Below are 22,897 nucleotides of genomic sequence, written 5' to 3'. Positions count from 1 at the left end.
TTTATGTTGCAAGGATAGCCGGGAGTGTGTACCATGTGACGTCAGTTGTGTGTTGGCATAAGAGCTGTCTCATGTATTTCCTTCTTATCCAAATTCTGCCGATATAAACAAATCCTCACATTAGCATGTGCTTTCCTTCTCACTTTTGTCATCTCATTCAAGATATGTTTTTGCTACAGTTTCTTGACTATGTTTCTGGTTAATGGTACGGTTTTGTTAAAAGATAAGGCTGACTTTTCAGTACTGACTTTTGACTCATTGTTCTGACTACACTAGGGGCTTCGCCCCCTGCTCGCTTCGCTCGCCAACCCCTGGTGTTGGGTAACCCGAAATACATTGATGTAAATATAAGATATATTGGAGTGTAAAGGTGTAGATGACGAACAAAGGAAGTAAAGAACCCATAGCATGGCACATTAGAAAGATATATTGGAATATTTCTTTATACACAACATTTGTAGTAAAGATGGTGTGTTGTCCTTGAATGAGTTTTCCTTGGTATGGAGTATCTACAACTTTAACTTTAATGTGAGATGAATGCTGAACTCTTGAGAAGGCTACATAAAGTTGTCCATGTCCAAGTACAGGCTCAGAGAGGTATATGCCAACTCTGTCCATGGTTTGTCCTTGGGATTTGTTGATCGTCATGGCAAATGCAGGTTTAAAGGGAAATTGGCGTCGTTTAAGTGTAAAAGGTAATTCCAGGTAAGAACTTGAAACGTCAACTGTAGGAATCAAACAGTATTGTTAGAATGTGATCCTGTAAGTACTTTTGTAGACTTAGCTAATGGGTGACCGTTTATGACTTCAGCGATGTTTCTCATTATCAGCTCTGTGTATTGCTTGTTTTCAGGAAGGGTCTGCCATTGCCAGCTGGTGGCCTGGTATTTACCCCGGTAGATGCAAAAGGAAATGAACTATTGTAGGATCCAATGCAGTCCATAAAGTTTTTACTTTCGGGTACATTGTTAGTTATAAGCTTCCATAGATATTCAGGAAAGTCATCTAAAGGAGGCAGTCTAACCTGACCCTTTTGACAACAACGTGTAAACTCATTAGTTGTAGTGCCCATTGTTTCTTCAGGGAAGTTAAGTGAATGACAATGACAGCAAATGATATTCATTAATCCTAATGAATGTTCATTAATAGTGGACTCATTACAGAATCGCGTTGTCAGCTAATTGGCAGAATTGTTTAGCGCTGTTTATCGTTCCTTTCTTTGCCGTTTATGTATTGCCTCTGCTGTTTGAGAGTCACGTTGTAGGTGCCTGCGTTCATTAATTGTATTCAGGCGGGCTCGGTTTCTGTATGTCTGTCAGTTGAGATGTTTCGTTTTGGAGCCGTGACTTCTTTTGGTTGCGTTGTTTGAGAAGCGCATTGTAGGCGCCTGCGTTCATTGTTTTTATACAGGAGGGCTCGTGTTTGTAGCCCTGTTAGTCGAGCTCTTTCGTTTTGGACCCGTGCCTGCTTTCCTTGCGGCATGTCAGACGCACGTTGTAGGCGCCTGCGTTCATTGATTTTATCCAGGCGGGCTCGTGTGTGTGTATCTCCGTCAGCTGTGGTGTTTCGTTTTGAACCCGTGCCTGCTTTGCTGCCGCAGTTTCAGATGCGCTTTGTAGGCATCTATGTTCATTGTATTTGTCCATGCGGGCTCGTATTTGTAGCTCCGTTAGTCGAGCTGTTTGGTTTTGGAGCTGAGACAGTTTTGCTTCGAAGGTTTCAGGACTCACGTTGTAGGCGCCCACGTTAATGATTTTATCTATGCGGGCTCGTTTTTGTAGCTCCGTTAGTTGAGCTGGATCGTTTTGGAGCCGTGACCGTGACTCCTATTAGTTACCCATTGTCTACCTTTAGTAATATGGATAATTGCACTTACTGTTAATACGGAGCGTTTTCTGTGGTTGTACTGTTAATAATGCATCACTGTAATGTGATTCATATATGCTATATGGTTTGGACGTGTGAGGATGCTGAACGTTTAATACGGAGAGTTCGTTTATTCTTATTACCCGGACCATGCTGTGTAGTATGGACGTTTAGTTCAGAAGCACATTGTAGGCGCATGCGCCTTTCGTACTTTCTCGCGCCTTCCGTACTCTTTAAGGACCTTTGCGGACCCCGTAGTGTATTCCGTTTGACTCTGGGGTGCAGTGCAGAATCCTCTTTTCTGTGTGCTGTAGGCGCCTGCGCTCTTTTTCTCCTGCGTCCATCGCCGTGTAACTGGGTCCGTGCCTTCCGGTTTACCATTCTCGGTTAGTAATATGGATTTCATCTTCCATTTTATATTTTGCCTCCTTTTACTGGAGCATAATAGTGACAAACTCTACTATCAATAAAAAGTCAAGCACTTTTTGCACATCACCTTCACAGTTTTTAACAGCATAATAGAGGATAGAAAGACAGGAAGTACTATGCCATGTTTATATTTTAAATCACAAGTTTCCAAAGAGAGACATAGAAGGAAAATAACACAGTGCCATTAGTATTTTGTTAAGGGTCAAATCTTCTGAACAAAACGAAAGCATGAGTGCATGAGCCATACTCACTCCAGGTAAGTGAAGCTTCAACTCATGTCATCAAAGCAGTGTTCTGTAGCAGGAGCAGAACCATGAATTTAAGAATTAACAGCAAACCAGCACTTTCATGAAAAGAAAAATATAGACCTATATATGTTTTAAATTTGTGTAGGAGCCAGCAAAATTAATAGCAGGGCAAATAAAAGATAAAATTTTAGGTGGTAATACATCAGGCCCTGGGCTCTTCCAGAACTCCTGAAATCTAAAGTCTCCTTAACCTGAGATAAAGACAGAGACATGGGGCAAGAGACAGTTGGGGACATCTAACATTGAGAAATAAGAATCAGGTCTTTGATTTCAGAATGAGAGGATGGAGAGTTTTCCACAAATACCTCAGAAAAGAATTCAGATATGTGTTAAATTTTTTTAGACTTGTTAGTGAGGAGACAAGACTTTATTTTGAAATTGTATCATAAGAGTTGCTTCTCTGAAGCCTTACTGCCAACAGTTTAATGAGTTTAGCACTGGGCATGTAAAAATGAGAATTTGTTTGGTTGATCTTAAATTATGTGATGAATGAGATGTCAATTTTATTCTATTAAACACTAATAATTAATGAATTACGTTGCATTACTAAATATAATGTATTTAAGAAATACTCTTATTTTTCTGAAAAATACAGATTCCAAATCAAAAAATTGTAGGTTTCCCTAGACAAACTGCCAGCAAAATTAACTGTGGAGCATCACGTTGCATCTTTGTTAATTAGCCATACCAAGGTAGTGTCATCAGTAGAGTTAGCAGAGATATACAAGTCTTCTAATTTTGCAGGTAGTTGCTCCAAAAATTGGTAATTTGTATAAAGTAAGCATTAAAACACCAGCACTTGAATCTTTAAATAACACATAAGTGATTGAATAAGAAGATGGTTGAAATGGGGACATTTCTTACAGGGAAATGAAAAATATAATCCACAACAAGATGAAAAGAAGGAAGATTCTTCAACCAAACTCAGACTAGTAGGAAATCTACAATGTGAGCACGTAGAATGGGGATTTTTAATGATGGGCAGTGATAGGCAATTTACCTAAAAGAGGATTAATGTAAAACTAGCTGTCAATTCCAAGAAATATAGTATCCTAAACTTTAGTATTGATAATTTAAAATTAAATTTGATTAGATTAGATTAGCTAAACTTGAATAATCCCATGGAGAAATTCAGATGCATACAGCAGCAGAAACATGAAAAGTAGGATACAGAGTCACAGGAAAAATAATAAAGCCAATCACTCAATCCATCAATCAATCAATAAATAAATAAGTAAATAATTGTTTATTGCTCTTCTTAGCACACTGTGGTGGAATGAGCCGGTGGCTAAAAGAGAGCTATTCCTAAAGGGGATGGAGGGAATTTTTTTATGATGGCATCCAATTTTGCCACCATCCTCTTTTCCACAATTGGTCAATTGATCAAAAGGAAAAAAATATTGGCCAATATGGAGTTGTAAAATAGGCTGATCTTAGAGCAAATTTATTTTCTTTGTACTCAATTAACAAATAGCAAACTCTGCCTCTCGGCCCTTGAGATGAAGGAAGTGGTACGTAAGAATAACAATTCATGTTTAGATGTAGAGACAGAAACAATCAAAGAATAGCATTTGTTATTTAAATTTGGGCACATTCTTATTTACTAAGTTAATTAATTAATTTTACAAATTATATATATTTTTTTCTAACCACAGACAATCCAGCACACTAGTTCTTTTGAAATTTGAACCAAGACTTCTAATGTTCCAAAAGGTTACAGTTAATTTTGCCATAATACAAAAATTAAAGTGACTTAAAAGACAAATAAGACATAAATAAAATAAAATTCAAACATATTGTATAAGCATGAACTACATGCCTACCAGCCCTTTGTAAGCCTTTTCCCCAGCACCACGCAAGAATTCACAGGTTCACTTTTTACACTTTTTACATTCTGAAAGTGTGACATATTTAATTGAACAATGGGCAACAAGTAAATATATTAAATAAAAAAGAAACAGTCAATTAAGAATGAGAACAGAATTGATACATAAAAAAAAGATGGCACAAACATTTTCAATGTGCTTTAAGAAAGATTAGAAGAGAGCAAAGTTTGCTTACAAATAAAGGACTAATAACGGGTATTCAAGGAAACTAAAGACAGACTGCAACATGACTTTCATGCCATTACCATTCATGCAAAAGAAAAAAAAAATTACACGTTTAAGGCAAAATGATGATGGAATTGCAATGGGTCCCGGCGGCAGATCCTTCTGAAGTATTCACTGAACTGAAAAAAAAAAAATACAGCATAAGTTTTCAGTTCACTTTTTAGACAAATCTTGGTATTACTCTCCTTTTTCTTCCTTAATGTTGTGGTAAAGCTTTAAAATTATGCTATTACTAATCAAACAGTAATTGCCGTGATAAATACCTCTATTCAAATTACAGGAACAGCTATAAAGCAATTTAAGGCACTATGACAGTTTTGTGAATCTACAGATACTGGAGTACAGTATGTGATATTCGGGAAAATAAATATTATATTAATATATCATGGGTATCACCCCATTGTTGTTGGCAGCTGAGTGCTGCTGCCTTTTTGACATTTTGTGTATGTGGGTAAGTATTTGGATTAAAAAAAATCTTTTCACATAGGATAGTCACGGACAGACAACCTACTGTAGTTGTTATGGGGAATTTCTGCTTATTATTTTCTACTCCAGTTTTTCGCTTGGTATAATGTATTTCCTGGTTACTATCCCAAGCCCATTTCTAACTACTTTGCATTGGTTCAATCATGAAAATATGTGTACGACAAAAAACAGGAAAAAGCATACACTAAAAAAATATCTGATTTATAAAAAATTGCCATACACACAATTTTCCCTTTATAAATCTCAATCATCTTGTACATTTGCCTACATGAAAGAAAATTGAACCCCGCCCAGTTGCCATCCTGAATCGACCATATATGGATTATGCTAATGAACCTTGCATATACTGTATGCAATCACATAGCTGCAGACCTTCATTGACGGGTAGAGCAGCCTCCCTTCTGACACACTGAGTCCTATGGTGTGCTTTACTGTACAACTAAGTGCACAAGATCATGCATGGACTTGTAGTGCCTCACCTCTGCATTCTGGGGGTAGGGGAAAGGCGTTAGGCATTCATTGTATGTGTCTGTGGAAACCTATGTACACTGATAATGTCTGAAGAAATTAAACTACTTTTTTTTTCAAACAAGTTGCATCCTGTTTGTCTTGTTGCAGGCTTCTGGCCTATTGTTTCTGGTTCAGTTTGGTACACTACTTATATTCATATCCTTCAAGAGCAGTTTCCCTATATCCAACGATAACTGTTATAGAAATTATTTAATTTAACCAAGGTTTTTGCAGTCTGCACTGTTTAGTCATAGGACCAGGCATATTGCAAAATTTTTCAATGATCATACGTATATATGTATGCACAGACAGTGGTACGTGCAAGGGCACGCAACCAAAAATACACACATATACACTCATTCACTCAAAGAAATTTATAAGTGAAGAGAGCTGGCAGCTTGTTTGTCCAATCACAGCAAATACTAGATGATGAAGACACACACACAAAACACAAACACACACACACACCACAATAGATCTGTAAAGGTCAACCTGCACAGAGGCATGAAGCCACCCAGTACCAAGCTGTCTATATATGCAGTTTGTTAACTTCATTTGATCTAATATGTTGAATTTCAAATGAAATATAATTTAAGTTGTTCACTTCATTTAATTTCCTATTCATTTACTCCACTTTTATTCATGTACATAATAAATATTGTGTTATTTTACTTTATTCTATATTATTATACAGTACAATTGATTGTATTGTATTATAAAATCTTCCATTAAGTGATTTCCTGTGGTATTGCTAAAGTGAAATTTACATGGAGGAACTATATGGGCAGTTCCATTCCAAAAGTTAATCTTTTGCTTTCAAATATCTGACACAGTTTATTTCTTCGCATAATATTCCTTACAAACATGTGCAACAGATAACCCCATTTCCAGTTTAAATCATTCCAGCTTTTACTTTTTTTTCCTCTTTTTTCTCTTTAAGGTCTATAGTGCATTCTTTTAAAAAACTTGTGTTAGTGCACACAACACTAATTTGCGATAGACTGATTTATTTACTAGACACGTTATGTTTGTGACTTGACTAACAAAGTACATAAAAATCAACATACCAGCCACACTGTTATAATAAAATACAGAAGAATGTCAACAAGAAAATTACATATGAAACACGGATTTTTGTGCAAAATCCAGTACAGCAAGGCTGTTAACTGGAGATTTTACTGTAATATTATTTGGTTCAATAGGGAATGTCATCTCTGACAAACCTGACATCTAAACTTTCCTTTCTATGAAATATAGCAAACCTTTGTAATCTGGCTATAAGATAAATGTACCAAAATATAAGCTTTCTAAACATCCATTCATTTTGTTGATCCAATATAGAACCAACCTGAGAGGGTACCCCACCTATTTAATTTAGTATTGCATGTGTACCAGTATCCATTAGCACTCATGCAGTACCAGTTTACACTCACTGATTGACCTCATATGCGTGTCTTCAGGATGGGCAATTAAAGTGGAACACAGAGGCCAAGGCAGTCTAGAAAGTGACTCTGCTCTGCACAGACATAGTCTCAAACTAAGGGCCCTTTGCAATAAAACACGCCGGTATTAAGCAGAGCAACAACACTGACCAGTGAAGAACTTGTTCTTTCTGGAAGGTGAATAAGAAGTGCTTAACTTTAGGAACAGTACCTATCAACCTGCTCTGTTTGTTCATTTGTTCCTTTCATTAAATGCTAAGCTGTTCCAACACTAGGTGATGCTGTTTTACTGTCAGCATTTTCTACCTTTTAGATTGCCATGTACTGCTAAATTGTAGAACCATTTAATGAGAAAGAAAAGAGAATGTGTTTTTTTAATGTTTCTGTATGTTTCCTTTCTCTCCAGCTTAATATATACTTATGTGTTCATCACTCCAAAATTCAGTCACAATAAACAAAATCAAAACTAAATGACTGATGGCTTTAAAATGTACAGTACTGTGCAAAAGTTTTAGGCAGGTATGAAAAAATTCTGTAAACAAAGAATGCTTTCAAAAATGGAAGTGTTAATCATTTATTTTCATCAATCAACAAAATGCAGTGAATGAACAAAAGAGAAATCTAAATCAAATCAATATTTGGTGTGACCACCCTTTGCCTTCAAAACAGCATCAGTTTTTCTAGGTACACTTGCACACAGTTTTTGAAGGAACTCGGCTGGTAGGTTGTTCCAAACATCTTGGAGAACTAACCACAGATCTTCTGTCAATGTAGGATTCCTCACATCCTTCTGTCTCTTCATTCTCTTCATGATGTTGAGATCAGGGCTCTGTGTGGGCCATACCATCACTTCCAGGACTTCTTGTTCTTCTTTACGCTGAAGATAGTTCTTAATGACTTTGGCTGTATGTTTGGGGTCGTTGTCCTGCTGCAGAATAAATTTGGGGCCAATCATACGCCTCCCTGATGGTATTGCATGATGGATAAGTATCTGCCTGTATTTCTTAGCGTTGAGAACACCATTAATCCTGACCAAATCTCCAACTCCATTTGCAGAAATGCAGCCTCAAACATTCAAGGAACATCCACCATGCTTCACTGTTGCCTGCAGACACTCATTATTATACCGCTCTCCAGCCCTTCAATGAACAAACTGCCTTCTGCTACAGCCAAATATTTCAAATTTTGACTCATCAGTCCAGAGCACCTGCTGCCATTTTTCTGCACCCCAGTTCCTATGTTTTCGTGCATACTTGAGTCACTTGGCCTTGTTTCCACGTCGGAGGTATGGCTTTTTGGCTGCAACTTTTCCATGAAGACACTTCTGGCCAAACTTCTCTGGACAGTAGATGGGTGTACCTGGGTCCCACTGGTTTCTGCCAGTTCTGAGCTGATGGCACTGCTGGACATCTTCCGATTTTGAAGGGTAATAAGCTTGATGTGTCTTTCATCTGCTGCACTAAGTTTCCTTGGCCGACCACTGTGTCTACGATCCTCAATGTTCCCGTTTCTTTGTGCTTCTTCAAAAGAGCATAAACAGCACATCTTGAAACCCCAGTCTGCTTTGAAATCTTTGTCTGGGAGAGACCTTGCTGATGCAGTATAACTACCTTGTGTCTTGTTGCTGTGCTCAATCTTGCCATGACATGAAACTGTCTTCCACAACCTCACCTTGGTAGCAGAGTTTGGCTGTTCCTCACCCAGTTTGAAGCCTCCTACACAGCTGTTTCTGTTTAAGTTAATGACTGTGTTTCAACCTACGTGTGACATTGATGATCATTAGCACCCGTTTGGTATAATTGGTTGATCGTACACCTGACTATAATCCTACAAAATCCCTGACTTTGTGCAAGTGAACCTATAAGAATTGATGCTGGTTTGAAGGCAAAAGGTAGTAACACCAAATATTGATTTGATTTAGATTTTTCTTTTGTTCGCTCACTTTGCATTTTGTAAATTGATAACAATAAACAATCATTATTTATATTTCTGAAAGCATTCTTTGTTTACAGCATTTTTTCACACCTGCCTAAAACTTTTGCACAGTACTGTATATAATCTAAAACATCATCATCACTTTCAGAGTGATAGCTGGTGTGCATGCAAATTAATGATAAGGTTATTCATTACAGAATAATTTTGGTGTTTCCTGTGCTTCATTTCTGTGTTAATCCCATTGTGTAACTGGAAAAGAGCAAATCAGATTCAATGATGAAATCTTAAGTTTAAGAAAAACAGGTGACACAAGAAAAACTTAAAATCTAATTTCTGAAATCTTCAAAAATCAAAAAAATTTGTATCTTGTATCTCAACTCTTTTTTAATATCACTTGCTAAATAACTACTCTGGCCCTAATTCCTTCATATATAAAGGCAGATTCTTTTGGTATGCATCATTTTTGAATGAATAAGGCATAAAATAAGGAGATGGAGCTTACCAACAAGATTAGTAGTGGAAGAATTATTATCAGAATTATTCCAAAGGTGATAATGATGGCCCAAAAGGGTAGTAACTGTTGAAATGTGCCATCTGTGGAGAAGTGATCTAAGTTAAGCAAAAAAAGAACAGAATTACTATTTGCCATTAGCAATGTGTTTTGTGTGCAATTTACTCTGCATGCTTTTTAAGCATCAAGGCTGTAATCTAATCTTGAAGCACCAGGAACAAGGCACGATCAATTCCTTGAAAAGACAGTAAGACCATCCCCGGGCATTCACTCACACACACATACACACTACCAGTCTAATTTAGAGTTGATAATTAATATAACCAGTGTCACTTTCAGAGATACAGTAGTATAAGGAGAAAAACCTGCAAAGACACTGGAGAGGAGAGAAGATGTAAACTCCACACAGACTATGAGCAGGACAAGACTCAAACTCAGGACTCTGAGGATGTGATGTAGCAGAGGGAGTAACCTTTGCTCTACACAGCACCCTACTGTACATACACTGTATATACAACACACAGGAAATAAGGTGTGCCATGGCCAGCCAGTTAAATACAACAGCTAACTGTATGTATCTCTAAAAGAGAACAGAAGGCTTTAAGATCACTACAAAATGATAACAGCATTGTTATTACACCAGCCGACAAAGGGTACGCAATAGTCATAGTGGACAAAGAACAGTATATCACTGCAATAGAAGAAATGCTCTCTGACACCACTACTTATGAGTAACTAGCCAGCAACCCAACAAAGACCACCTTGAACAGGATTAACACCCCTCTGAATACATTCTGTAAGAACAACCACTTAGACTTACAAGGTTATTACAAAATGAAATCCAATAATGCAAACTGTCCGGAATTCTACAGCCTCCTGAAAATCCATAAAACTACTTTAAAATTCAGACCTGTGGTCAGCCTCAGAGGTGGGCCAACATATAAGTTATCTAAAAGACTTTTTCAAATGCTCAAACATATAACATGATTCAGACTATTTTGTCAATAGCGCTGAGATGGCATTACAGCACCTGAAAAAGTTATCCATTGCTGATGAAGAAATCATGGTCTCCTTTGATGTTGTATCGCTGTATATCATGATTCCAATTCATCCAGCCACAGAGACTTTACAAACAAAACTAAATAACGACCCTACCATAATGGCACAAACGAAGCTGACCACAAAGGACTTAATGCATTGAATATCACTTTGCTAGAAAACTCACTTCCATTTTAATGGATAATAATACAGACTGAAAGAGGCAGGCCAATGGTATCTCTGTTATCAGGACTCTTAGCTGAACTGGTTATGCAGTGATTCAAGAATGTGTCTCTAACTCAATTCATACCTAAACTTTGGATTCGCTACGTCAACAACATACTTGTCATATTAAAAAGACAAGCATAATGAATTCCACAGCCACATCAACTCAATATTCCCTGCAATCAATTTCACTATGGAAAGAGAAATTAACCAACACATCAATTTCCTGGACACCTCCATTAAAAGAGGTAGTGACGCCACTTTGATAACGGGTGTTTATCACCAGAAATGTTATTCAGATATAATATTACATTTTTATAGCAATCACACCTCATTGTATAAAAGGAGTTGCTTTATGACATTGTTCAGTAGGATTTACACCCATTGTAATATGAATAAAATGAAAAAGAATGAAACACGCTATCTTTTCCATCTGTTCACATTAAACAGCTACCCTCAGACATCTATCAAATGATGCTTACATAGGAGATGCCACAGACCTCAGCAAACAATCGACTCTAACCTGAACACCCATTCCACCTGGCACAGCCTTCCTTATCATTGTGGTGTATCATAAAATACAGTGTACATTCTCTCCAGATCCAGCATTAAAATAGCACATAAGCTAGCAAACACTCAGTGGATAGTTCTTTTTAATGCCAAAAGCAGGAAATTGGCAGAAGAGACAAGGAATGCAGTATACAGTATCCCATGCAGCACATGCCCAGCTGTACTGTATATGCGGGATCTAAAACACTCGCAACGCATATAAAAGAACATTGTAATGCTGTCAGAAGGAAGGACCCATGATCTCTGATTTATACATATACAAGTTCAACCATACACACATCTAACAACGACACGGTGCAAGTAAAATTCAAGGCTAATACAAAAAGTGACACAGAGCTGGCTGAATTGTGGCTATCAAATGAGAATGCCATCAACAGACCATTGGACATAAACCCAGCATATGCAGGATTAAAAAGAAAAACATCCGCAAATTAAATAAGACTTTATGACCAACACCCTTTTTACTACATGGGCTTACACAGCTAGTGTATATATATTGTGGCACCCAGCTGGGGTTCATGCCCGGACGGGATGCCCAGGAGGACCGGAGGAGGGCTTGTGCCTCCTCCAGAACACGAGGGGGCATCCTCCCTGGTTGCTGTGGGGGTCACAGGTACAGAGCTTGGAAGCTCTACCCTGTATGGGGCCCGTGGTCACCGCCAGGGGGCACCCCGATGCCTTGGGAGCCCTGGCCCTCAGCACTTCCGCCACACCCGGAAGTGCTGGGGGGAGGAGGATTGGGGACACCCGGAGGACTTCCGGATGCACCGCCAGAGCTTCCGCCACACAGGGGTGTGACTACAGAAGCTCCTCAGCATGCATCTGGAGGCCATCCGGGACGTATAAGAGGGGCCGCCTCCCTCCAGTCAGTGGCAAGAGTCAGGAGGAGAAAGACGGAGCTAAGAGGAGAGGAGTGGAGGCGGACCAGAGACAGTACGAGGCATTGTGTTGTGGCCAAGGACTCAAGGGATGATTGGTGCTGCAGCACTGGGATTGTGCACTTGAACTGTAAATATAATGTATAATAAACGTGTGTGTGGTGAGAACAACGTGTCTACCTGTGTGTGTCCGGGCTGTTCCCCACAATATAAATATATATATATATTAGGGCGGCACGGTGGTGCAGTGGTAGCGCTGCTGCCTCGCAGTTAGGAGACCCGGGTTCGCTTCCCAGGTCCTCCCTGCGTGGAGTTTGCATGTTCTCCCCGTGTCTGCGTGGGTTTCCTCCGGGCGCTCCAGTTTCCTCCCACAGTCCAAAGACATGCAGGTTAGGTGGATTGGCGATTCTAAATTGGCCCTAGTGTGTGCTTGGTGTGTGGGTGTGTTTGTGTGTGTCCTGTGGTGGGTTGGCACCCTGCCCAGGATTGGTTCCTGCCTTGTGCCCTGTGTTGGCTGGGATTGGCTCCAGCAGACCCCCATGACCCTGTGTTCAGATTCAGCGGGTTAGAAAATGGATGGATGGATGGATGGATATATATATATATATATATATTTGTATATATATATATATATATATATATATATATTTGTATATGTGTGTGTGTATATATATATATATATATATATATATATATATATATATATATATATATATATATATATATATATATGTATGTATATATATATATATATATATATATATATTCACGGCATTCGAAGTCTGTGTCACAATCTGATAGTGTGGGTGGTTACCTACCAGGTAACGCTTTGTGGTTGGCCAGCAATCTGCTAACATCCGCCACGGTGCCCTCAGTTTGTGAAGAGCTGATCATAGAATGGTTTGAAAATAGTTTACTGTCAAATAAATGCAAAGAGTACACGACACGTGTTTCGCCCTCATTCTGGGCTCATCAGGTGTACACACTCCACTGCACTCCCTCTCGGGAATCGAACCTCGGACGTCAGCGTCAGAGGCGATGCCCCTAACGTTGCGCCACGGCGTGTGGTTCGTTTATTTGACAGCATGTAGATCGGGGGTAATTACATTCACGGCATTCGAAGTCTGTGTCACAATCTGATAGTGTGGGTGGTTACCTACCAGGTAACGCTTTGTGGTTGGCCAGCAATCTGCTAACATCCGCCACGGTGCCCCTCAGTTTGTGAAGAGCTGATCATAGAATGGTTTGAAAATAGTTTACTGTCAAATAAATGCAAAGAGTACACGACACGTGTTTCGCCCTCATTCTGGGCTCATCAGGTGTACACACTCCACTGCACTCCCTCTCGGGAATTGAACCTCGGACGTCAGCGTCAGAGGCGATGCCCCTAACGTTGCGCCACAGCGTGTGGTTCGTTTATTTGACAGCATGTAGATCGGGGTAATTACATTCACGGCATTCGAAGTCTGTGTCACAATCTGATAGTGTGGGTGGTTACCTACCAGGTAACGCTTTGTGGTTGGCCAGCAATCTGCTAACATCTATATATATATATGTATATATATATATATATATATATATATATTTGTATATGTGTGTGTTTGGGTGTGTGTGTATGTATTATATAGGTGTCAAGGTGGATGGACTGTCATGGACTAATCAAGAGGGAGTGTGCAATAACAGCCTTAATTGTTTTACGGTAAATATGCACCAGTTTTTCATGTTGTTTGGGAATGATTCTTCCCCATTCTTCTTGGAAGAATTTATAGACATCTTCTAGGTTGGTGGGATGTCTCCTCTGGAATAGTGCCACCAATTCTCAATAGGGTTAATAAGATCAGGGTTTTGACTTTACCATTCGTAAACATTCACCTTTCTGTTTTTGAGTCATTTCATTGTCACTTTGGCTTAGGGTAAGTGTCATGCTGAAAGACAAGTCTTCTCCTGAGCCATAGGTTCATAGCAGACTTAAAAAGTTCTCCTGCAATATTGTCTAGTATTTGTATCCATCCATTGTCCCTTCAACTCTGACAAGATTCCCATTCACAGCACATGAAAATCATCCCCATAGCATGATGCTACCACCACCATATTTCACTGAAGGTATGGTGCTTCTTGAGGCATGGGCAGTGTTATTTTTAGACCACACATACAACTTTGAAGTCTGATGAAAAAGTTCTATTTTGGTCTAATCTGATCATAAAACCTCCACACATCTTAACTGGGTCTTTATCATGCTTTGTAGCAAATGCCATACATCCTTTTATCTCGACTTCTTAAGGATTGGTTTGTCGTAGATGCCTGTTTTATGGAAAGCTCTTAAAATTGTGGATCCATGTACCTTCACTCCAGTTTCTGCCAAACAGCACTGTAGACTTCTGACAGAGAGGGTTGGATTTTTAGTAGTTCCTCTCACCAATCAATATCTTGCTCTGATGTTTAGTTTTGAGAGATGGCCTGTTCTAGTCTGGGTGCTATGATGAACATTCCACTTTCTGATCTTCTTCTTCTTCCTCTTTCAGCTGCTCCCATTAGGGGTCACCACAAAGGATTATCTTCTTCCATATCTTTCTGTCCTCTGCATCTTGTTCTGTTATACCCAACACCTGCATGTCCTCTCTCATCACATCCATAAACCTTTTCTTAGGCCTTCCTCTTTTTCTCTTGCCTGGCAGCTCTATCCTTAGCATCCTTCTCCCAATATACTCAACATCTCTACTCTGCACATGTCCAAACCAGCGCAATCTTGCCTCTCTGACTTTTTCTCCCAACCGTCCAACTTGAGCTGACCCTCTAATGTACTCATTTCTAATCCTATCCATCCTTGTCACACCCAATGCAAATCTTAGCATCTTTAACTCTGCTACTTCCAGCTCTGTCTCCTGCTTTCTGGTCAGTGCCACCGTCTCCAACCCATATAACATAGCTGGTCTCACTACCATCCTGTAGACCTTCCCTTTCACTCTTGCTGATATCCATCTGTCACAAATCACTCCTGAACACTTTTCTCCACCCATTCCACCCTGCCTGCACTCTCTTTTTCACCTCTCTTTCACAATCCCCATTACTCTGTACTGTTGATCCCAAGTATTTAAACTCATCCACCTTCGCCAACTCTACTCCCTGAATCCTCACCATTCCACTGACCTCCCTCTCATTTACACACATGTATCCTGTCTTGTTCCTACTGACCTTCATTCCTCTCCTCTCTAGAGCATATCTCCACCTCTCCAGGGTCTCCACAACCTGCTCCCTACTATCACTACAGATCACAATGTCATCAGAAAACATCATAGTCCACGTGGACTCCTGTCTAATCTCGTCTGTCAACCTGTCCTTCACCATTGCAAATAAGAAAGGGCTCAGAGCCGATTCCTGATGTAATCCCGCCTCCACCTTAAATGCATCCGTCACTCCTACCGCAGACCTCACCACGGTCACACTTCCCTTGTACATATCCTGTACAACTCTTACATACTTCTCTGCCACTCCCGACTTCCTCCTACAATACCACAACTCCTCTCGAGGCACCCTGTCATATGCTTTCTCCAGGTCCACAAAGACACAATACAACTCCTTCTGGCCTTCTCTATACTTCTCCATCAACACCCTCAGAGCAAACATCGCCTCTGTGGTGCTCTTTCTTGGCATGAAACCATACTGCTGCTCACTAATCATCACCTCACTTGTTAACCTAGCTTCCACTACTCTTTCCCAAAACTTCATGCTGTGGCTCATCTATTTTATCCCCCTGTAGTTACTACAGTCTTGCACATCCCCCTTATTCTTAAATATCAGCACCAGTACACTTCTTTTCCACTCCTCAGGCATCCTCTCACTTTCCAAGATTCCATTAAATAATCTGGTTAAAAACTCCACTGCCATCTCTCCTAAACACCTCCATGCTTCCACAGGTATGTCATCTGGACCAAAGGCCCTTCCATTTTTCATTCTCTTCATAGCTGTCCTTACTTCCATCCATCCATTATCCAACCCGCTATATCCTAACTACAGGGTCACGGGGGTCTGCTGGAGCCAATTCCAGCCAACACAGGGTGCAAGGCAGGAAACAAACCCCGGGCAGGGCACCAGCCTGTCCTTACTTCCCCCTTGCTAATCCATTGCATTTCCTGATTCACGATCTCCACATTGTCCAACCTCTACTCTCTCTCATTCTTTTCATTCATCAGCCTCTCAAAGTACTCTTTCCATCTTCTCAAAACATTCTCCTTGCTTTTGAGTATGTTTCCATCTTTATCCTTTATCACCCTAACCTGTTGCATATCTTTCCCAGCTTGGTCCCTCTGTCTAGCCAATCGGTACAGGTCCTATTCTCCCTCCTAAGTGTCCAACCTCTCATACAACTCATCATAAGCTTTTTCTTTAGCCTTCACCACCTCTCTCTTCACATTGCGCCTTATCTCCTTGTACTCTTGTCTACTTTTTGCATCTCTCTGACTATCCCACTTCTTCTTTGCCATCCTCTTCCTCTGTTTACTCTCCTGTATTTCCCAATTCCACCACCAGGTTTCCTTTCCCTCCTTCCTCTGTCCAGATGTCATGCCAGGCACCCTTCTTGCTGTCACCCTTACTACATCTGCTGTAGTTTCCCAACTGTCTGGTAATTCTTCACTGCCACCCAATGCCTGTCTCACCTTCTCCCTAAACTGAACCTTGCAGTCTTCCTTTTTCAACTTCCACCATTTGATCCTTGGCTCTGCCCCCACTCTCTTCCTCTTCTTGATCTCCAACATCATCCTACAGACCACCATCCTATGCTGCTTAACTACACTTTCCCCTGCCTCCACTTTGCAGTCTTCAGTCTCCTTCAGATAGACTCTTCTGCATAGGATGTAATCTACCTGTGTGCATCTTCCTCCACTCTTGTACATAATCCTATGTGCCTCCCTTTTCTTAAAATACGTATTCACCACAGCCATGTCCATCCTTTTGGCAAAATCCACTATCCTCTAACCTTCTTAATTCCTCTCCTTGACACCATATCTACCCATCACCTCCTCGTCTCCTCTATTCCCTTCACCAACATGCCCATTGAAATCCACTCCAATCACCACTTTCTGTCCCTTGGGTACACTGTTCATCACTTCATCCAACTCACTCCAAAAATCTTCTTTCTCATCCATTGCATACCCAACTTGTGGGGCATATGCACTAGCAACATTCATCATCACACCTCCAATTTCCAGCTTAATAATCATTACTCTGTCTGACACTTTTTTCACCTCCAAAACACCCTTGACATACTGTTCTTTCAGAATAACCCCCTACTCCATTTCTCCTCCTATCCACACCATGATAGAACAATTTGAATCCACCTCCGATCCACCTGGCCTTACTCCCCTTTCATTTAGTCTCTTGCACGCACAATATATCAACCTCCCTTCTCTCCATCATATCTGCTAACTCTCTCCCCTTACCAGTTATACCAGCGCTTCCCGATTGGGGGTGGGGGTGCCAGAATCCATCGAGGAAGAAAAATGAAAAACATTATTTGTACAAAATCTTAATTTATCTATCCATTCCTAAATAATGAAATGGGCAGGCCATTTCGTATCAGTGCAATACGCTACTTGTTAAAACGGATGACTTCCGCTCTTATGCGCACTTAGTGCTGCATGGGTATTATGAACTATCGTATCTGTTCAAGTTCTATTTAAATTTTAAATATAAGTAAGTTTTATTTAGTCGACAGAAATATCTTTGGTAGGAATGTAAGTTAAATTTAGTCATCATTGCATACATTTTTCTTCACCATATTCATAAAGCTCAATTGGTGATCTGTTTTTCTGTGTTAACCTCATATTTTTTCATACTTCTTCTCAAACCAAGGGGGTGCGAAATCGGCCTCGTCCGTCACAGGGGGTGCGAGGGTAAAATGAATCGGGAAGCGCTGAGTTATACTGCCAACATTCAAAGTTCCTACCCTCAGTTCCACTCTCTTTACCTTCCTCCTCTCCTCCTACCTCCGGACACATCTCCCCACTCTTCTTTTTCTTCGGCCAACAGTAGCCCAATTTCCTCCAGCACCCTGTTGGCTAACAGTACTGGTGGCGGTCATTGTTAACATGGGGCCTGACTGATTGTTATGGAAATTTGTATTGTTGTCCGCATATTGATTTGGAAAAATTTTTACACCAGATGCCCTTCCTGACGTAACCCTCCCCATTTATCTGGGCTTGGGACCGGCACGAAGAAACACACTGGTTTGTGCATCCCCTGTGGCTGGGTTGGCTGATGATGGATCCAATTGTGGTTAATGACTTTGGTTCTCACATCATCAGAATGCTCCTTTGTCTTCATTTATGAAGTGATTGTTGAACAAAGACTGTGGTCCTTATAAAGGGGCTTTTTGCATGCAGGGAGATATAAAGCACTCACAAGTAGTACCTAATTATGTTTAGCTATGGTCAGATGACAGTCACCTTTGTGTCATTTGTGTAAACCTGGAGTTTCCAAAGCACATAGGTTTAAATACTTACAGTATGTTGACACTAACTTTAGAGTTTTTCTTCTTCAGTTAAATATCTACAGAAAATGGTTTATTTTGACTTTGGAAATGTATTGTTACAACATAAGAGTTCACATTCAAAATCCTGAATGGATAAATATGTGTACAAATCTATTATCATGCAGAAAATTATGTTGACTTTCAAGGGAATTGAATAATTTTGCACACCTCAATTTTGTGTCAGAGATACTGAATCTTTCAAAGAAAATCAGAAGAAGCTAAACTCCTTCTCAGGTGTGGATGACACATCTCCAGGACTAAACATTTTTAACTCTTCCTCCACTTTCTCTAATGGCTGCTTTCCACACCTTCTTTAATCTTTTACTGAATGCATCTCCCTCACTTTTGTGTCATCCTTCTCCCACTATATATGAAACTATTTTTTCATTTTCAGTCATTCAAGTGATGAAGGCTAGATAGTCAAATTGTTATGTTTCTCACCATCTTTTCTAGTATTTTCAGCCTGGAAATAACCTTTACTTTTTTCCTTCTAAAATGCCAGTAGCCTAATCTGATAGGACAGTAGAGAATTGCATAAAGACTGGTAAGTGTGGTAAAGTGAGAGAGGAATGAATCACCTGTGTTGGAGACAACCCATATCCTTTTGCACACGAGAAAATAAGAATTTATATATTTTCAAAATAATTTTGCTATATTTTCTAAAATAAGTTTACAGTAAACTTTATTTTGTTTTTAATTTTGATAGAGATTATATAGTTACTTACCTGAAACTGAGGAAAGACTCAGCAATGATGCAGAAGTATTTCTTAATGGAGATGAGTCATTTTTGTTTGAACCACTAGGTGATGATGTTTTGACTATTGAATAAGAAGAAACAGCTGAAGTAACCATCATAGTGTTTATGCTACTGGCAGTTGTTGGCAATGTGGTTGCCTTCATGCTGGATGAAGGAAGTGTGAATGATGTGAAACTTGTAGTAATTGCAGCTGATCCTGCTACTGTAGATGGATGTGATAAACTGGAAACTGGAGTTGAAAAGAATGTTGTTCCCGATATATCTGTTGGCTTGGAGACAGTTGTTCTGGTTTTTTTTGCAGAAGATAGTGTTGATTTTGAAGAAACTGATGAAGTTACTACTGGAGAACTTGCTGATGAATCAGAAGCAGATGATGAAGTTGTAATTTGTGATGTATTGTCCATAAGAACTTTGTAGTTTGAAGACAATGAAGAGTTTATGACTGTGGTAGATAAAGTAGTAGTTTTGGTACTGAGGGAATGTGGTAATGAAGATTCCCCTGTTATAAATATAGTTGATGACAAGGGTGAAGTTACTTCATTGACTGCTGATGAAGACGAAATTGAAGAGGATGTTAAAATTGAATCTGAAGACCTGGTAGGCAATTGAGAAGCATCAAGTGGTGAAGAGGTACTTAGTGATTTATGACTTGCTTTATTAGTGGAAGTTGATGGTGAAGAAGGAGCTATTATAATAGAAGATAATGTAATGCCTTTTGTACTGGTTGCACCAGCTGTAGTCAGATCTGATGAAATGGAAGCCAGTGATGAAGATGCTCCTAACATTGTGTAACTTAATGGTGTAGCAAATGGTACTACATTAAAAGCTGAAGGACGCAAACTTGCAACAGACAATACATTTGACCCTGAAGAACTTGTACCTTTATAGGAAGAATCAGGTGGTGAACTTGTATCTAATGATGCATTATTTGCTTGAATAAAGTGGGTCACTGATAAGGAAGAGACTGCTGTTGTGGTAGATAGTGCAGTGGCTTTTATGTTGGTTGTACTTAAAGGTACAACAGTTGTTGATTTGCTTGATGATAACAATGATGATGTGACACCTGAGGATGCAGTTGATGAATCAGAAATCGGTCTAGAATTTGTCAATGTAGCTTCAGTTGACAAACTGGAAACTGAAGACGCAGATGCACTTGTCATAAATGTACTTGGACGTGTGGATAATTTGACTACAGTGTTTGAAGAGGAATGTAACATAGCAAATGATGAGGCAGTTGAAGCTAAAGAGTTTGAACCAGAAATGGATGATGTTGAAGCAATGTTAGTTGTTGAAGGTGAAAAAAGTGTTGAGAAGCTAGATAATGCTGCAGCTTGGTTATTGGTTGTATTGAGAGGTTCAGCAATGGATGACATACTTAATGATAACAGAGGTGATGAAGTGATACTCAAAATTGCTGAAATTGATTCTGATGTTGAGAATGTAGTAGTTAGAGTTGGTGCACTCGAAGTTAATGGTGAAACTGAACTTCTCATAGATATACTTGATGACTGAGCTGAGGTTACTGCATTAAGAGATGAAGAATCTGCTTTATGAAAATTGGCTGTTGATGACAAGTGGACTTTTGTGAAATTAAATAATATTGTGGCTTTTGTGTTGGTAGTACTTAAAGACACGGCACTGATTGACATGTTTGATAATGAAATCATTGATAAAGGTATATGTGAGGTAATTGGATCAGATGAATCAGTGATCAGCCCTGACGATGCAGATTTATTTACTGGAATTGATGAATTGAAGGTTGATGCTGCTGTGGTTGAAGTTATTACATTGGCATTTGAAGAATGGGAAGCTGATAATGATGCTGAGGTTAAAGTTGTAGAATTGGTAGGTGTATGATTAGAATCGGGTGGTGAAACTGTACCTTGTGATGCATTATTTTCTTGAATACTAATGGTTGATTGCAATGTTTGAACAGTTTTGCTGTCAGATGACATAGTATCTTTATTGATGGTGGTGCCTAAAGGCAGAACAGTAGTTGATATGTTTGATGAAGGTAACACTGATGTAGTGATGCTTTTAGAATCTACAGCTGATAAATCAGAAATCACCCCTAAAGTTGTAGATGTATTGATTAGTGTTGAGAAATTGTACACAATTGATAGTGTTTCAGAAGTTTCCTCACTGATAGTCACTGAAGGTGAAATTGTAGAGGCTGATGAAGGTTGAGCTTGAAAACGTTTGGCTAGTTCAGAAGAAACAGGTGGTGAAGCTGTATGTGGTGACATATCAGCTGCTTGAGTAACAGCTGATGATGATAAAGAGACTGGTGTAAAGTCAGATGATGCAGTAGCCATTGTGCTAGTTGTATTTAATGGCATAGTGGTGATTGGCATCTTTGATGATAGAATTGATGAAGTTATACTTAAATAAATTGCAGATAATGAATCAGATATGATTTCTGAATCTGAAAATGTAGTGGTTAAAGCTGATGAACTAGAAGGTGCTGATGAAGACATGCCTGCCATAGATGATGTGGCTGAAGTTTCTACATTGACAGTGGAGGAATTTGAAGTTGCAGAGTGAGAAAAGGTTGAAACTGAAAAATTGAAATCTGTTGGAAAAGATATAGGTGGAGATGTATCTTCTCTTGGTGTAATATTGACTGCTGCTGTTGATGGTGATGTAGAGACTGTTTTACTAGAAGATAACACAGTGGATGCTGTACCTATAGGCACAACAGAGGATAACAAGCTCGGTGAAGATAACATTGATGAAGTCATATTTGTTGAAGCTACAGTTGATAAATCAGACATTAATTCTGATGTTGTAGATGTAGTGGTCTGAGTTGATGAAGTGAAAGGCAGTTTTTGAGGTGTGACCAAAGCAAGAGAAGATGAAAAGGGTAAAATTGTAGATGATAATGAATTTGAACCTGTAAAACCTACAGTAGACTGAGAAGGTGGTGAATCTGTGTGTGGTGTTGTCTCTTCTGGTTTAGTAATGTTGGTTATTGATGATGAAAAGACAACTGTAGTGATGGATGATGTTGTGACCTTTGGCATAGTTGTACTTAAAGGTGCAGTAGTGGTTGCTTTCTCTGTTAATAATAGTGTTGTTGATGATGGCAAACTTGAAAAATTTGAAGCTGATGAATTGAAAATCAGTCCTGTAGTTGCTGATGTAGTGGTTAGTTTTGAGGAACTGGATGCTGATGTTGAAAATTCATTCAGTATACCAAATCGGGAGGTTGAAGTTCCTGCATTGATACCTGAAGAAAGTGAAGTTTTTGTTGATTGAGAAACAACAGGTGGTGGAGTTGTATTTAGTGAATTATTACCTTT

General features: G+C 39.4%; 1 protein-coding gene across 1 annotated transcript; it reads right to left on the bottom strand.

Annotated features, from left to right (window-relative positions):
- Positions 1-4,143: 4,143 nt before the first annotated feature.
- On the bottom strand, positions 4,144-21,463 carry LOC127529808 (uncharacterized). Its single transcript, XM_051934689.1, has 3 exons — positions 19,564-21,463; positions 9,590-9,696; positions 4,144-4,833 (listed from the first exon to the last, which is right to left on the bottom strand). Exons 1-3 carry the CDS (start codon positions 21,260-21,262, stop codon positions 4,759-4,761), a joined length of 1,881 nt encoding a protein of 626 aa, XP_051790649.1. The 5' UTR covers positions 21,263-21,463; the 3' UTR covers positions 4,144-4,758.
- Between the last annotated feature and the right edge of the window lie 1,434 nt (positions 21,464-22,897).

The sequence above is a fragment of the Erpetoichthys calabaricus genome, chromosome 12, assembly GCF_900747795.2.
Source record: "Erpetoichthys calabaricus chromosome 12, fErpCal1.3, whole genome shotgun sequence".
NCBI classification, from domain to species: domain Eukaryota; kingdom Metazoa; phylum Chordata; class Cladistia; order Polypteriformes; family Polypteridae; genus Erpetoichthys; species Erpetoichthys calabaricus.
Note: the sequence above shows the minus strand (reverse complement) of the source record. Positions and strands in the feature narration are given on the sequence as shown.